We start from the raw sequence: 19,006 nt of genomic DNA, 5'->3' as shown, positions 1-19,006 counted from the left end.
TCACTTTTGTCTCCTGACTTCTTTAGATGCCCCTCAAGTGGGACCCTCTCCCACAAACGTTGCGGACCACACTCATGGCCAATGCGGGTCAGGAATTCACGCCAACACATAAAGCGGCGTTGGGTCTTCCTGGGCCATATGTGCATCGTCATCGTCATCATCATCATCATCATCATCATCATCATCATCATCATCATCACCTTTTTTTACAATTGAGCAATCATGGTTAAAAATGTTCTGGAGCATTCCTTTATTAAACTGACTGACCGAAGGATGGCTCAGGGAGCTCACAGTTTTAAAGAGTTTTGGAGTTCATTCCACCAAGTTGCTGCATGCATGCAGGGCCATTGACAAAAAAAACCTTGAGCCTTAAGAAATCACTAGAGCGTGTGTGATAGGTGCTATTGTTAATGTTCAGTTCCATCAGGGAACAAATATTAGCCAGGGAGCATCCCAGCAATGCTATAGAAATAGCTATATGAAAATAGGTGCCAATGCTTATCTCGCGTCTCGCATGTTCGAAGCTGATCACTCCAGCGGTGACCAAGATGATCTAATACACACACACACACGCACGCACGCACGCACGCACGCACGCACGCACGCACGCACGCACGCACGCACGCACGCACGCACACACACACACACACACACACACACACACACACACACACACACTCACACACACACACACACACACACACACACACAGCAATTATCAAGGAATTTAAAACACAATAAAGTCATAATGAATTATTTCCATTGCATTCTGTATTATTATTGTCAGTGAACCTAAATCAAAATGTATACCTGCTATAAAGTGTATTAACTACATCTGTGTTTACACTGTTATGGCTATTTCTCAGAGACTTTGACAGGCTGGAAATGGCTTAGGGTCGACGACAGAGTACAGCATCTTGCAATGGGTCTGGTCCACAAGATTCGATACACCACCAAGATACCCATGTACCCAGTGCCGGTTCTAGGCCTTTTGAGGCCCCAGGCAACATATTTTTCTGAGCCCAAGCCCAGCCGGGGTCCAGAAAAAATGGTAAATTTGCCATGAAAATGCTTCAATCTGGTGCACTTTGAGATCAAAATTAAGAAGCTAGGTGGGGGCCACATGTGGCCAGTAGCCCATGTAAGGGATAGGGGATACATGAAAAAAAAAAAAAAATCTTCTCCCTGTGACGAGGCCCCCTCAGTGGTTGAGGCCCTAGGCGACCGCCTAGTTCGCCTATGCCTAGAACTGGCCCTGCATGTACCTGTCTAAATACTTCCTTAATGTTAACAAAGGCCACACCCCAACTAAACTGGACTCAATTAGCAAATCACACCAGATTATGTCTCACATTCACTGGGTCTGGAGGAAAATAGCTCGCATGTTTAAGTTCAATCCCCTTCTCCATTGGTCAGCTGGCATCTGGCAAAATCCCAAACTTAAAAAACCTTCCTCTGGGACCCATGGTATCAACGGGGTGTAAAGATTTTGGGAGATCTATACCAAGAAAACAATTTGAAATCATTTGAAGAATTAACAGAATTTGGCCTTCACTTCTGGCAGTACTTACAACTGAGACACCTATTGGTAAAAACCTTTGGTTCTCTCACATCACCCCCCCCCCCCCCCCCCCTAAAATTGGCACAGTGACAGTGGAGATAATTTTTTAAATAGTCGGATTCGGACATGAGGCTTCTACATACTATGCCATGTTCCTAGATGCCTCTGGCCAGTGTAAATCCACACCCAAGTTGCCATGGGAAAGGGATTTATAGGAATTACAATATCAGATGGTGATTGGGTTAGAATTCTTAGGAATGGAAGGAAAATGTCAAGAGAACTATATACGTACAAGGTTGATTCAATTCAAAATTATAAATCGAATATATTGGACACCATCGAGACTGTTTAGGGTCGGCTTGACTGATGGTCCTGATTAATGCTGGAGGTGTCAGGACAGAGACGGTATACACTTTTACACACGCTTTGGGGCTGTTCCAAAATAATTCAGGAATATTGGACCACTATACATGAAAGACTGGAGAGAATAGCGAGCCTACACATTCCTTTTTCACCCAGTCTGTTCATTCTGGGGGATCCTGCCACATTGAGGCACGTGGCTCCTCCTTTAGCTGAATGGATACAAACGACCATTATGTCATTTAGGAGGCTGTTGGTCAAGGACTGGAAGGCTCCCTCTGGGACGCCTCCATGGGTCTATTGGCCGCTTACGAGTGACTGTCATACAGGCTGCTCAATAGGACGGACGACTATGACTTAAAATGGGGCTTTTGCCAATTATGCACGTATCGGGACTCTGATTAGTTTCTGGCTCTGAGTGAGCTCTGAACGGGCTGCAACTTTAGGAAAAATACACTGAAGGAATATGTCTGGAATTGGGGCTGGGGTGGACTGGATGCGGGATATTTCTGTGCATCTGTAATATTGTTTTGTTTTGTTTTGTCATGTGTTTGTTTTATTATACGGTTGTGTTTTGTCCATGTCTGTGTACAAATCATAAAAAACTAAGACAAAAACAAAGTCCACACCCACAACACCAGAGGGAGTGGAACGAACCATGTACAACCCAGATTCGGCACAAACAAGGGACTAAATTGTTTTCGCTCCTATGCCACCAAAATGTGGAACGCCCTACCAACAGTCATTAAAACATGCGAATCCCTTGACTCCTTCAAAACCACTCTCAAAGGGCACCTACGGACGGCTGCAATTCGAAACTGGCCCCCGTAAAATCTGAATCCCCCCCCCCCCCGCCTTTTCCCCTCACTGTATATGTTTCTTTTCCCTTTTTACCTCCTTCATGATGAATTCCTGTTCTGTTTTTTGACTATATATAGAAGTGTCTATTTGTACGTCTCTAAATGTTTTTGATGAATTGAACATGGTGGACCCTCTTGCTTAATTGGGCCGTCCACTCACAGTTAACAGTCTTTGTATTGAGTTTGTGCTTGAAATGTACTGTAATTCTGCAAACTGTTCACTCCAGCGGTGTCCAGGATGATGATCTAATACACACACAACACACACACACACACACACACACACACACACACACACACACACACACACACACACACACACACACACACACACACACACACACACACACACACGCACACACAGACAGGGGCGAGAACATAATTGCCCCCTCGCGGCCTGGCAGCCTTGCGGACATAATGCATTATCTTATCAACACTACAGACTTTCTCTCTGTCCTGTCCTGTCCTCTCCTCCTCCCTCTGTTTACTGTCAGTAAAAGTTGAGTCTAGATAAGGTCACACTGTATACGTGTGACATCCTGGTATATAGCAGGTCACAGAGAGGACTGCAGTCTATAGAGCGTCGCAGTCCCGCCCCCTTTCATGACCACGCCAGGCCCAGGAAATTATGATTCCCAATGCATTTTTGTTCCATATAGACATTTCAAAAGGTATTCATTTAAAGACGGTTATACGCCGCGGACAAAGCCAACTGGAGTCGTGACAACTCATGACAACAACAAACACATTATTTGTTTGGACCAAACAAATAATTACAAAGAAGAAAAACAACAAAAAAATTGTTGTAACCTGCCGTTTTTTTTCTTCTTTCTGATTATTTGTTCGGCCCAAAACATTGTGTTTGTTACGACAAGAGTTGGCTTTGTCCGCGGCGTAAACGTCTTTAAATAAATACTTTCTGAAATGTCTATGAGGAAAATGAACGGAGAGTCATTTCCTGGGCCCTGGTAGGGGGCGGGACTGCGGCGCTCTATACTACAATGAGGAGGGCGGGAGGGTGGGAGGGGGGTCCACAGCTAAATTAGTTAAGGTGCAGTCACACCGAGTTTTAACTCTGCCTAATATGCCGGCGGATTCTGCCGATGCTTTTCAAGTACAGTGACAGTATATTTGCTTTGGATTCTCCATTGATGATGTCACTGGAAGGTGGGTTTCTGAACTGTCCACAGCATATGTACTATTGTGTCTCTGAGACACTATAGCAGAGTAGACGGAAATGGTTACCAAATTATCATCAGTGATGAGGACCTGTTATATGAAGACAGGTCGAAAATGGGTGAAGTACTTTAAGCTTGAAGTTGCTTTTGGAATTGAACATTAAGAATTTAAAGTTTCTCCAAAATAAAGGGGAAAAAATCACTTTCCTACATTAGGCTATTGAATGATCACTGATCAGGTACCATTATGCAATACGCCCACGGAACAGTGGTCCACGGACCAGCTGCAAAACCCTGAGTGCTAGAATAGCAAATGACCCACAAATACAGTACAGGAGCCGTCCATATTTGAGGTTCGAGTTTACCTTCAACTTATTGTCTATTCTCTATTGGATTGGTCTGGGGCTCCTGAGATACTTTCTCACACATGTGGGGAAACCGTTCCCATCCATGTTCTTCTCACCCAGTTGCTTTTGAAGTCACTTATAAGTGCGGTTAGTTTGAGCCCGACATGCCGTTTGTGTGTAAACGTTCTCATGACGCTGTCCCTATTTTCGCAAATTGAGTCTGTAAAAGACAGTTTTCTGAAAAAGCTATGTTTCTACGTCAGTCGTTCTTCGATTTTTCAAAAATAGCAGACCTACAAGCTCGTAGCGCGCCACTCGGTGGCGTTCTATGAGCTTGTTGTAGATCTGCTATTTTTCTAATAGCTAAAGCATAATCATAATGCAAACACCAAAAGGGGTTCCCGCCCCAAAATGGGTTAACCCTGACCAGTGACCACCATATTATTGTGCATGGCCATATGTCATTATAGGCGGAAATGTCCAAATGTCAACATATTCGAAAGATTCTAAAATGTATAGGGAAAATAGCAGATAAACAAGCTTTTATAGATCTCCTGTTTGCCATTTATTGTATGACAAGGTAGGGATGTATATGCATTCCCTTCACCTTTTTCCATCTTATAATGTTTTCTTAAACATTCTTCATGTATAGTCAATATAATCAATCAGTTACGCTGGGGATGCTGCAGGGGGCGTGTTCTCTCCTCCGTGTCATCAGGGCCCATATAGGTGGGGTTGGATCAAAGGGCCTTTTTTTTAAGATATTCTTTTGGGCGTTTTTTGCCTTTATTGATATAAATGATATCAGTTACTGGGAAGTCTCTGAGGTTAAGAAATTCCACAGAAAAGGGAGTTCTCAAGAAGGGTGCCGTCTACCAGCTTACCTGATTGAGTCATCTTTATTAGGAGATGTGCCCATTTCCGTGGGATAGTAACCGTGGGATAGGAATAGATCAGTGCTTCTCAAAAGATATATCTTTTGGGAAATTCCCCTCTGTCAGGTGAAAAGAAGCAGCTTGGACTCCTCATGCATAGAAGGAGGCATGAGGTCAGTCCGATTTTTCAAAAATAGCAGACCTACAAGCTCGTAGCGCTCCACTCGGTGGCGCGCTATGAGCTTGTAGATCTGCTATTTTTCAATAGCTAAAGCATAACATGATGCTAACACCAAAATGGGTTCCCATTCAGAATGGGTTAAGAAACAGGGGTATGTATATATTGCATAGCATTAGCAAGTGTTATCAAAGCGCTAAGCTTATAGCCCATATACCCTGCCAACACAACAGTGGTCCCTAGCTTGATTCTTAGTCAGGGTGGTGGTCCCTGGTTCACGATCAGTTGAAAACCCCTGATCTAGATTAATGTATGAGTAAACTAACTAATAAGGCACCAGTACTTGTTTCAGATGTTAGGTATACATGTAGCACAACAGCAGCAGCAGCAGAAGATTTTCGTTTTTTTGGTTATATACATTTCTGGCTTGTGACAAAATACTTTTAACCCAAAGTCCAGAAGGGTATTATCTATGAAGAAATGCATTGAATGTGTAGTGCCCATGACGCGGGAACGGAACGGAACTGAACGAAAAGGGACCTCACAATATGGCCTACAAGACAGGAAAGAAAGGGCCTTTCTGTGTGGAGTTTGCATGTTCTCCCCGTGGTACCCTCAGCATGTTCTCCCCGTGTCCCCTAGGTACCCTGCATGTTCTCCCCGTGTCCCCTAGGGTATAGGTACCCTCACATGTTCTCCCCATGTCCCCTAGGGTAGGTACCCTCACATGTTCTCCCCATGTCCCCTAGGGTAGGTACCCTCACATGTTCTCCCCATGTCCCCTAGGGTATAGGTACCCTCACATGTTCTCCCCATGTCCCCTAGGGTATAGGTATACCCTCACATGTTCTCCCCGTGTCCCCTAGGTACCCTCTGCATGTTCTCCCCGTGTCCCCTAGGTACCCTGCATGTTCTCCCCGTGTCCCCTAGGGCATAGGTACCCTCACATGTTCTCCCCATGTCCCCTAGGGCAGGTACCCTCACATGTTCTCCCCATGTCCCCTATAGGGTAGACCCTCACATGTTCTCCCCATGTCCCCTAGGGTAGGTACCCTCACATGTTCTCCCCATGTCCCCTAGGGTATAGGTACCCTCACATGTTCTCCCCATGTTGATCGATAATTTTGATTTGTTGTTTGGTGGAGGAGAGGTCATTTGGTCCTCGATATGACAATCTGCATAGTCTCACTGTAACTGTGGCCCTGCCACCCTAGCTGGTAAATAACCCCATACTGTAAGCGTTGTTTGGATTTAGACAACGGTGCAGGAATTTGGCCTTCGTAACCTAGATTGTTGCCTTAGCAACGACAGCAGCCAGAGCTACTTTGCTGTCTCTGCCTCTGTCCTCCCGGAATATAGTTAAGTAACTACAAATCATTCTAAGACTACATATCCCATATTGAATCATTTCCATTGCAGTCCGTGTGCCACGTACGTGCTACCCCATTTTGAGTAACACGGTATAAATACTCTCGCCCATCTTGGGGCGAGGGAGAGAGAACCATTTAGGACAGGTCCCGAGGGATCTCGGGACCGGTCCGATCTAATTGTAAATAATAATTATTGCTGCATGTTCAATCTAATTTCTTGTCTCTCTTGATCAAACAAATGAAATGACTATAACCACATCAGCTCTGGACATTACTTTCTTTCTGGTGGAACTTCTTTTAATCTTGGCATTCATCTAAGGTAACATTTTGGTATTTAACAGGTTATACTCTTAAAGTAACATTGTCTACACATTTACATTTCACTTGGAAAGTATTCTGTCTAAGCTCCGGTAGATATTGTAATTAGAGTACTTTCCAAATAAGTATTTAGACGGCTCCGGTATTACCACCGGAGTCCTCCGGAGCACAGCAGCTCGAGCTATCGAAGTCCTTATCAGTCTACTGTAATTATACAGTCCTTGTCAGTCTCAACATATATTTTACAGAAATATATCCATCACATGTCCCCTAGGGTAGGTACCCTCACATGTTCTCCCCATGTCCCCTAGGGTAGGTACCCTCACATGTTCTCCCTATGTCCCCTAGGGTATAGGTGCCCTCACATGTTCTCCCCATGTCCCCTAGGGTATAGGTACCCTCACATGTTCTCCCCATGTCCCCTAGGGCAGGTACCCTCACATGTTCTCCCCATGTCCCCTATAGGGTAGACCCTCACATGTTCTCCCCGTGTCCCCTAGGGTAGGTAGGTATACCCTCACATGTTCTCCCCATGTCCCCTAGGGTAGGTATACCCTCACATGTTCTCCCCATGTCCCCTATAGGGTATAGGTACCCTCACATGTTCTCCCCATGTCCCCTAGGGTATAGGTACCCTCACATGTTCTCCCCATGTCCCCTAGGGTATAGGTACCCTCACATGTTCTCCCCATGTCCCCTAGGGTATAGGTGCCCTCACATGTTCTCCCCATGTCCCCTAGGGTATAGGTGCCCTCACATGTTCTCCCCATGTCCCCTAGGGTATAGGTGCCCTCACATGTTCTCCCCATGTCCCCTAGGGTAGGTATACCCTCACATGTTCTCCCCATGTCCCCTAGGGTATAGGTACCCTCACATGTTCTCCCCATGTCCCCTAGGGTATAGGTACCCTCACATGTTCTCCCCATGTCCCCTAGGGTATAGGTGCCCTCACATGTTCTCCCCATGTCCCCTAGGGTATAGGTACCCTCACATGTTCTCCCCATGTCCCCTAGGGCAGGTACCCTCACATGTTCTCCCCATGTCCCCTATAGGGTAGACCCTCACATGTTCTCCCCGTGTCCCCTAGGGTAGGTAGGTATACCCTCACATGTTCTCCCCATGTCCCCTAGGGTAGGTACCCTCACATGTTCTCCCCATGTCCCCTATAGGGTATAGGTACCCTCACATGGGAGAATGTTTAATTGCAGTAATCATGCAGTAGAACATGCAGTAATCCCACTGCCTCCGGCCCCTGGTCAGCCGGAGCAGAAAGGAACTGGTTGGAATAATGTATAACATCTTGCAAGCAGGCAAGCTCTGTTAGCTCAGTGGTAAAATAATAATAATAATAATAATAATAATAATAATAATAATAATAATAATAATAATAATAATAATAATAATAATAATAATAATAATAATAAAATCAACCCACACCCGCGCAGGAGACCAATGCAGGTTCAAATCCGGAGTAGAAAAGGAAAAAAAGATCTGAGTGCTTTGTACAGTATAGTTCCCACGCATCCCTGCATCATGTGATGGGTGCACGCCGACAGACAGACCTCTGTGTGCGTGCGTGCGTGCGTGCGTGCGTGCGTTTATGAGCGTGTGCAGGGGGAAGACATTCTGAGACGGACACAGCCATTACCGTCGGACAGAGGACTCATTCACTCTCCCGCTCTTCCCTGGCTGATTGACTTAACCCATTCTGACCTGAGATCAGATATCAGATTCTAGAAATGTCTTCTATACATCCTGACAGTTTTCCATTCTGACCTGAGATCAGATTAAAAAAAATGTCTTCCACGTCAGTCGCTCTTCGATTTTTCAAAAATAGCAGACCTACAAGCTCATAGCGCGCCACTCGGTGGCGCGCTATGTAGCTTGTAGATCTGCTATTTTTCAATAGCTAAAGCATAGCATAATGCTAAGTAACACCAATTAGGGTTCCCGCCCAGAAAGGGTTAACCACTTACACCCTCTATACTTAGTTCAAATCCCTCAACGACTCAACTATATATGTTATTTTTGTGAATTTCTGTAATTTCTACACTAAATCTCGTCTAAAAATAAGCTACTTATAATTATAGCTCCACCACGTGCTATATTTTCAGCCAACGTTGACCCCAGAATAGGGATGCTATACAGAGGTCAAGCGGTTAATATGTTTCCGTACAGTGTGCACTATACAGAATATCTCTTCCTGCATGGAGGAGTCAGCTAAAGGCGCGTGCCTGAGTGCGCGCACGTGTGTGTGCGTGTGTGTGTGCGTGTGTGTGTGTGCGTGCGTGTGTGCGCGTGCGTTTATGCGTGATGTTTAAAACTAACAAGAGGAGACAAATGATGTCATCTGAGGACACGCAGGCTCATTCAGTTCACACTTTCCACACCCCAACTGTAGACAGCCCGAGGACACCGACTGTTGAGTCATCGATAATGGATGATCTGAACGAGCGCTTAGTGCATTATCAAACGTTTTTTTTTAGTTCCAACGACCCCCAGTTTGATATGAATGATAAGGCCACTGCAGACCCCGTTTGATACATTTTTCAATCTTTTTTAAATCTTTTTGATGGTATATAGTTTCAATTTGGTTCCACACATAGGCCCGTATATATAGCTCCTTAAACAGATGAGTATATGGGGAAGCTGCATGGCTTAATTGGGACCACATGTGGGGATTCAAATCCCTGAAGCAAACAGGGAACTCTAAGGCCAAATGAGGAGATCAGGCTCATCCGTTCGTGTCTGCGTGCGTGCGTGCGACCGTGCGACCGTGCGTGTGTGTGTACATGAAAGTGGGAAGTGGGAATTTGTTTGTTCCATATTATACAAAAGGTTGTCTTTGTGCGTGCGTGCGTGCGTCTGAAAGTGAGAAGTGTGACGTAAAATGAGAAGGATTATTAATTATTATTATTATTATTTCTTAATTCTGTTTCGTCTTTACAGTCACACACATTTTATCCTAATACCAGTAAGAGGCCTGCAGGTCGCGTGCACTGGCCATATATGGAGCGTATCCTGGAGTGTACAGGGTGTGATGATGAGGTCAGATCAAGATATGGAATGTCAGAACAGGTCAGCTCCATATATGGAGATCTATAAGGGTGGCAGCGGGGGAAGCTGTGTATTGAATATACAGGGTTTTATTATGAGGTCCCATGCGAGCAAAAAAAAAAAAACACAGTGCTTTAGAACACAAGGGGGGCCATGGTCATTTTTCAAGGGGGCCAAATTTGGGGACCAAATTGCTCAGGGCCGGCACCCATATTTTTTCCCCCCATGATGCCGGAAGCAAAACCAAGATATGAACAGATGCTCCAATGACCGCCACCTATTCTAATAGCCACACTGCTACAGTACCAGAGGTGGCGACAGAAAAACTAAATACACTTATCATCTCGGAGGGATAACATGTTTACTTTGTTTAATGCTTTATTTTATACCTTGTCCTGTGACAATGTCGTGCAAAACTAAAACCTTTTTTTTTTTTTACTTACTTACTTTTACTATAGAAATTCTCTGTACTGTGTACAGATGTAGTATATATAGGCCTATGTATGTGCAGACGGACCCTGCCGCGTTCGCCTCATTTGACAAAACAAAGAGACACTTCACTCTAGGGTGTGTATGGTAGAACCAGAGGTGATCTGCAAGATTGAAATAATTACAAGACAGTGTCCTATAGAGTTCTTTTTTTAGGGATTCTGTTAAGAGTAAGACATAACTCATACAACGAAGACACTAATATAAGGCGAAGACATTTTAAAGCATGAATGATTATCAATGTTCAATAATATTCAATCAAACTATGGACAAAATGAAATTGTGTTCATTAAAAAAGTAGCAGATTGACACTTTAACCTTTTATTTCCTTGTGAATTAACACCCTACTTGATCATAGTGTCACACCAATTTACAATTTAAGCATTTAAGCATTTAGCAGACGCTTTTAATCCAGAGCGATTTAGAGTAAGCAAGAGCACATGTTAATACATCAAGGCCTACATAAGAATTGTCAGAATCATACGTAAGCTCCTATAAGATCCATTTAGTGGAGTGATACAGAGTGAAGTGCGTTTCATTGCATCAAAGGTATACAGATCCACAGACCTTATTGTGACCGAAGGTCACATAACCCACATTTCCCGTCACTCTGTCATGAAGTCGCAATTTCCGTCACACGTACACACCCCAGGCAAGCCTCCAGGTAATCGTGACATCACGTGTCAACATCAGCCCCCTGGTCTGACCCCAGGCCAGTTAGAGCCCGCTGCAGTGGTGTCCGATCGGAACTTAACCGGGATGCAGAAAGACATACATTTTGGGTCGTAACTAAGGCCAAATATCCTCTCTTGAGGAGCATAGCAAATGCTGCTAGCTCCATAAACCTCTTCGGGTTCTTTTTGGTTCACTATAGATGCGTGTCATGATGACGATGCCAGCCAACTGAGTACAGTACGTATCACCATGACGATGCCAGGCGTGTACAGTATATCCATATATGAGGTTTCTATACACTGGTCTGATGTCAGTGCTGGATATCGCTGTTGTCTCCATAGATGGAGCTATAGGCTGTCCGTTGTCTCCATATATGGAGCTATAGGTGAAATAACGAAGGCTTTCAAAGAGTAATATCTACCAGGCATGTCTTGACTCTTCATAAACAAGTCAAGCTGGAGACATACAACAATAACAATCAACTGGGAGACCATATAGTAATAGAAATACTGGGCCGGAAATGAAGGTCTGGCTCTACCTGGACGCCATTTTTGTGGCCCCGAAGCCCCGCTTGGCACACATGTTACGCCCGGAAACTTGAACAAAACTTGAACAAACAAACAATCCCTCTTATGCCCATGTATGGAGATCCTTGACTGTGATCAATATTAAAGCCATATGGGAATGCCAATATATATGATCATAATATCGTGACAGTCTCATGATAACCACTAAATGGTTGCCGCAAAGGTCACGGTTAACTATGGAATCATGCAGTCATAGTGTATCCTTCAAAATCCCCATACATCGGGAAAGCCCCATATATGGTGACCCAGGTCTCGTGACGTTGCACGTCCCCACCCCTCCCCCATTTCTGTGGTACAAACACACAACGCTGGGCATAGAGGAGAGGCTATAGCTCTCCTCACAAAGTCCATAGACTTGGCTGCCACTTCAGATGGGCTAGTACCCCGTGATAGTATATAAATCAATAATTAAACAAGAATATACATTTTATTTCTGTAAATAATGTCAGTAAATAATAGCAGAAGATTCTCCAGGTAAGCCTTGGGTCCTTCCTAGGAATGTCTTATGTTTTATGTTTCTATTTGGAAACATTGACAATGCCTGTCGGCCAATCACAATGCAAGGTCGGGAAAAAACTCTGACATCACACCACCAATATACACCTTTGCAGCGTGTGTTTACTTTCAGTTTGCACAGGTGCTCTAGCGGAATCAATCCATGACATGACAGAATGACATCAGAAGTATTAACATCCATGGATCCCTCAGCAGGGAGTATGTCGCCGCTCCTATTTAATTTTGTCGACGCCAAAAACAAATTCACCACGTCTGTTACGAATGCTCTGGCGGAAAGAAATACCGGGCCTTTGATAAATGATTTCAAGCAGATACCCGGGAACGAGACCGAAAGGAAAACTACACTCGATCAAGCGCTGAGGGGAGTCCTGGGAGATCAGATCACGGAGCAGAAGGCAAGCTGCGAGGACTATCTGTCTCTCATCAAACTCAGCATTGACGCGGTCACGGAAGGCCTCTGCTCTGCTGCGACTCCGTTCCTCCTGTTGGGAGACATACTGGACTGCTTGCCTCTCCAGCAGTGCGAAAAGATCTTCTCCTTCGTCGAGGAGAACGTCTCCACTTCCTTCATCAACGGGCAGATCTCCTTGTTGAAGACGTGCAACGACCTGCTGAGGAGGCTGTCCAAGTCTCAGAACACGGTGTTCTGTGGGAGAATCCAGATTTTCCTGGCTCGTCTCTTCCCTCTGACCGAGAAGTCGGGCCTCAATTTCCAAAGCCAGTTCAACCTGGACAACGTCACGGTGTACAACAGGTCCGAGCAAGTGCGCAGCCTCGGACAAAACCACAGAGAAAAGCAAGATGGAATGGACGGAAGAGACGAGGAGGAAGACGAGGATTCACCTGCAGCATGTTCCATTCCGATTGACTTCAACTTCTACAGGAAGTTCTGGAGCCTGCAGGACTACTTCAGAAACCCGGTGCAGTGTTACGAGAAGTTCCCGTGGCTGACGTTCCTCAAGTACTCAGGTGAGATCTTGGCAGTATTCAACAGCCACAAACTGGACGACATGCAGGCCTCTAAGAGGAAGCTGGAGGACTTGAGGACGTCCGGTGGGGAACGCGTCTATTTTGCCAAGTTCCTTACCAGCGAGAAGCTGATGCACCTGCAGCTCAGCGACAGTAACTTCAGGCGGCACATTCTCCTGCAGTACCTTATCCTCTTCCAGTACCTCAAGGGCCAGGTTAAGTTCAAAGGTCCCAGCTGTGTTCTCAGCGACGACCAGAACACGTGGATCGAAGACACGACCAAACTGGTGTACCAGCTGCTGAGAGAAATCCCCCCCGATGGAGACAGGTTTTCCACCATGGTCCAGCACATCCTGAAAACCGAGGAGAACTGGAACGCTTGGAAGAACGACGGATGCCCAAGCTTCGTCAAAGGGAGAACAACGGCGGACGGAAAACCCAAGAGGCCCACCGGGAAAAGGCCGGCTCCGGAGGACTTCCTGGAGAAAGGGCCGGACGAGAAGACCTTCATGGGCATCGAGACGCTGAGCAGACTGTGCGACCCGCGCCACGACGACAACAGGGAGGCCTGCCGGTCGGATGGCGTCGAGTCGGCGCAGTCGCTGGACGCGTTCTTTGCGAACGCGGCCGAGCAGGCCGACCCCGCCAACATGGTGGAGGAGGCGTACAAGGACGTGCAGAACGCGGAGTTCGGCTGGCGAGCGCTGCGGCTGCTGTCCAAACGGAGTCCCGGCTTCTTCCAGCCCGCCAAGGAGAAGTTCAAGAGCCTGCCGGAGTACCTGGAGAGCGTAGTCAGCAAACTGACCAAAGAGGAAGAGGAGGAGGAGGTGGTCCCCTTCGCCGAGGTGGTCAGGACGGGAGAGGAGGAGGAGGAGGAGGTTGATAACGGAGATGTTATTAAGATATATAGTTCACACACTAACGACAATAAAGAAGAACAAAGTGTGAGGACAGAAGAGGACATAGAGTGTGAACCGGATACGGTGTCACTCGTAGAAGGCTCGACCTCTTGAGAGAGAGAGTCCAGTTGTGTTATTGTTCACTATTCATTCATTTATTCCCTCAACTTTGGAACACTCACTATATAGCTTCACCGTACTTTTGTTGAAATCTGTTCCTATACCTTTTGAAATATTACCTTTTTAAACTTTTTTATTTAGGCTAATAAGTCTGCAGAGGTATAGTTGGGTATATAACGAGGTCACATTTACTCGGTTACTTAAGTAACTTTAATGTAAAATACCTTTCACTTTGACTCAAGCATAGCTATTTCACATCTTTGGCTATACATTTGTAACATAAATATTCTTGTAGCCAAAGATCGAAATACACTGTCACGATGCATTAAATAAATACTCCGGTAGACGTACTGCACTAAAGACTCTGATGAGGGATGCTGCACTAGGTATTCTGATCCTGGGTACTACATTAATGTGAGAAATATTCTGGAATTTTTACTTCCATGGCCTACTGGCAGCGTACACAAGACATTTGGTTCAGTGGTTTGTGAGACACCCTCCCTCCTTGCCTTGGACTGGCAGAGATACTGTTGCTGTTGGGTGGGAACCTTTTCCAAAGAAGTGTAATGATGGAAAGTAGTTTGAATGAATTGCTTAAAGCGCAAATAACATGCATTTTAAAACGTGTCACTCACAGTTATTTCTAATGGTTTAAGCCTCAATCACCACTCTGATATAATATAACCAGCCCTGGTCATTTCTTTCTGGACTTTGAAAGCGGTTTTAGCTGCAGTACCACAATGTCCTGAGGTGGTGGGGGTGCTGATATGCAGATTATTTAATATTTGAGTCATTATAATACTGACGCTAGATAAAACCAGGCTTGTTTCCATTCCACACCAGCTTGGGAAAAAAATGGAACTGAAGAAGAGGAGGATTTATACAAAGTAGGGTGACATTGATGACATCACGATGAGGACCAAATCAGTTGAGCTGTTCCTGAGAGCAATTTCCATTAAAGCACCTATATGATATGAAAGCCTGATTGTTCAAAATTGGTTATTTGTGGGGATAGAAAACACATTATGGGAGCCCCAAAAACACAAAAGAAATGGAAAAAGTTGAATGTTATGTTATATGTCCTTTAATTAATTCATTGCATAAATAAATAAGTGCTTTTACCGGTAGGTTTGTGTGTGTGTGTGTGTGTGTGTGTGTGTGTGTGTGTGTGTGTGTGTGTGTGTGTGTGTGTGTGTGTGTGTGTGTGTGTGTGTGTGTGTTCGTGTTCGAGAGAGATGTAATGCACCTCATTGTAAAGTGTTTTGTAGAAAAGTGCCATATGTGTCATTTTAGATTTTAGCTAATTTATATAGCGTTCTCGAAAATAGCTCACATCGCATAATTTCATGCTGCTATTTTCAAACATGTCTTATATTTAAGAACTTATATTTAAGTATATTTTAACACAACTCTTCACTTCTGGGCCAAGATGGGCCAAGATGGAGGGTCCACAGCCAAATACATATATCATTTCGGGGTCCAATTGGCATGAAGAAATATGAGAACCACTGATTTAGAAGGCATTTTGTCTTGGTGGGTTAACGCTGCACTGTGTATCTTTCCTCTTCTACCCCATATTTGAACCCGGTTCTGACATTTTTACAATGGGCCTGCCTGGCATTTGTTTGTTTAACTGTATAGTATAATGTGTTTTTTGTTGTTGTTATTATTATTTTTTAATTTGTTTTGTTTTCATGGATATTTCCTGATGTCCTGATGTTTTTCTGCCATGGGGTTGTGGGGGGGGGATATATGTAAATAATTGCTTTGAAAATACTATGTTGTAAAGAAAAACAAATTAACATGTTTAAAAAAATAAATAGGGCCTGCCCTTCATGTTCAGGGGATACGTTGAACCTTTGACCATGTCAGATCCCGTGTCTAGGTGAGACATGACCTTTGACACAATGTACGGAAAATGTCTCAATATTGTATTGCCATACAGACTGGACAACATTACACAAAAAGTGACACATATACAGTATATACTGTACATTTCTCATCATCAGTAGCAGTAGTAAGGTGTTCAGACATTCTGCAATGCTGAGAAATACAATTGACATCTAATCGTATATCTTATACATCTAACTGTATATCTAACTAAATGAAGCAGAACAAGCTTAGGTTGTGTGAAAGATCTATTAAAGGGACACTTCACCCTTTTTGCAAAAAAAAAGATACGTTAATGAAGTTTAGAAGATTTAGAAGACTTTCCTGGGGGTCTTTATGTGTGTAGGTTTTTAGATATTTTAGATTTTAGCAGTGAGCCCAGTGTCTCTGATGTCATGGACACGGGGGCTCACTTCCTTCCTGGACTACAATTCTCATAATGCTTTGGTGCACTGCTCCTCCTTGTGGCTAGGGGGAGGGCTGTCTTACTGAGACAACATGTAGTCCCGGAAGTAAGTGAGCCCAGTGTCCGTGACATCAGAGACAGAGAGAGATTTGCGTGAAGTGCTCTTATCATCATACATGCTGTGATCAGTCAGTCATTTTTATCCTCAATATTTGCTCAGTCAATCAAATCATCGCTATGGGGTGATCTGCCAATTAAATCATTGTGCATAGTAGGGGCTAAAAAAATTATCTATCAAACCATTATGCAAGCAACATATTATATGTAAGCCACTGTTTCCCAAACAGTGGGTCGGGACACATTTGCGGTTAACAGACCAATTTGTATGGGTCACGACTTGAGTAAAATATAAACATTACATTAATATATATTTTTATATTTATATTTTTTGTTATGATTTTCTTTCATGAAGAAATTCCATAAATAACAGATATGAAGTAGTGTGTAGTGAAAATAGCCCATGTACAAGCCTGCAATGTTAAGCGATTTGGCTGCAGTGATGGAAGAAAAGTAGTTGTTATTTACAAAATAACTAACTAGAGTTTTCAACTAAATGTAGTGGAGTAAAAGTATCATTTGGATCCGAGATGTAGTGGAGTAGAAGTAAAAGTAGGCCCTTATATTGGAAATTGGAAACACTCACAGTAAAGTAAAAGTACTTCAAAAAGTCCAGTACTTGAGTAAATCATGTACTGGTTTTCATCTTGTTTGTGATGGAAAGTCAAAACACAAGAGGGGGGGGGGGGGGGGGGGGGGGGGCTGCAGTCAGTACATGAAACGGGTGAGTCATTAAAGATAAGCAGCATGCGGGGAACTCCGATTGGCTGCAGATTGACCTACCGTTTCAACGACCCCGCGGTCGGAGACACTAAGAGGTCAACGGAGGTCGGAGACAGACGGGGTGTGCGTGGGAACTTTTCACGCAGCCGAGGAGCGGGAGGGAAGGCATCGACCTCAGGGAGATCACAGCGCGTTTATTCATTTACAGATGAGACGGCGCAGGCACACTGTTTTTTTTGTTTAAAGGTACAGTCAAAGTGATATTTTGTTTGTTAAAAGTATAGCTCTATGTTGGGATACAGATCATTGCTTTGGAATTGGTCTCTCGGATTCTTTATCAAAGTGAAAATATATATTTTCAGGCCCAAGATAGCAATTTTTCTTTTTGAATATTTTGGGGGGCTTTTATTGATAATGCCAGTGGAGATTGACAAGAAACGGGGAGAGAGAGAGAGAGAGAGAGAGACAGGGAGTGACACGTCCATTAGAGCATGTAGTATACGCACCTGGACCGCTATAGACCGGTAACATGTCATTGGTCCTTCATTAGAGCATGTAGTATACGCACCTGGCCCGCTATAGGCCGGTAACATGTCATTGGTCCTTCATTAGAGCATGTAGTATATGCACCTGGCCCGCTATAGGCCGGTAACATGTCATTGGTCCTTCATTAGAGCATGTAGTGTAGTATATGCACCTGGACCGCTATAGGCCGGTAACATGTCATTGGTCCTTCATTAGAGCATGTAGTATACGCACCTGGACCGCTATAGACCGGTAACATGTCATTGGTCCTTCATTAGAGCATGTAGTATATGCACCTGGCCCGCTATAGGCCGGTAACATGTCATTGGTCCTTCATTAGAGCATGTAGTGTAGTATATGCACCTGGACCACTATAGGCCGGTAACATGACATTGGTCCTTCATTAGAGCATGTAGTATACGCACCTGGCCCGCTATAGGCCGGTAACATGACATTGGTCCTTCATTAGAGCATGTAGTATATGCACCTGGCCCGCTATAGGCCGGTAACATGTCATTGGTCCTTCATTAGAGCATGTAGTGTAGTATATGCACCTGGACCACTATAGGCCGGTAACATGTCATTGGTCCTTCATTAGAGCATGTAGTATACGCACCTGGACCGCTATAGGCCGGTAACATGTCATTGGTCCTTCATTAGAGCATGTAGTATACGCACCTGGACCGCTATAGGCCGGTAACATGTCATTGGTCCTTCATTAGAGCATGTAGTGTAGTATATGCACCTGGACCGCTATAGGCCGGTAACATGTCATTGGTCCTTCATTAGAGCATGTAGTATACGCACCTGGCCCGCTATAGGCCGGTAACATGTCATTGGTCCTTCATTAGAGCATGTAGTATATGCACCTGGACCGCTATAGGCCGGTAACATGTCATTGGTCCTTCATTAGAGCATGTAGTATACGCACCTGGACCGCTATAGGCCGGTAACATGTCATTGGTCCTTCATTAGAGCATGTAGTA

The 19,006-nt window shown here is 44.5% G+C and overlaps 1 protein-coding gene across 1 annotated transcript; it reads left to right on the top strand.

The window, feature by feature from the left end:
- Window positions 1–12,571: 12,571 nt before the first annotated feature.
- On the top strand, window positions 12,572–14,353 carry LOC308313429 (THO complex subunit 1-like; the record flags this gene model as incomplete). The annotated part of the gene is made up of 1 exon (XM_080760525.1): window positions 12,572–14,353. The coding sequence occupies one exon, from the start codon at window positions 12,572–12,574 to the stop codon at window positions 14,351–14,353; it is 1,782 nt and encodes a 593-aa protein (XP_080616651.1).
- Window positions 14,354–19,006: the final 4,653 nt, after the last annotated feature.

This window comes from Protomyctophum bolini (assembly GCF_963924005.1).
Source record: "Protomyctophum bolini genome assembly, chromosome: 3".
Classification (NCBI taxonomy): domain Eukaryota; kingdom Metazoa; phylum Chordata; class Actinopteri; order Myctophiformes; family Myctophidae; genus Protomyctophum; species Protomyctophum bolini.
Note: the sequence above shows the minus strand (reverse complement) of the source record. Positions and strands in the feature narration are given on the sequence as shown.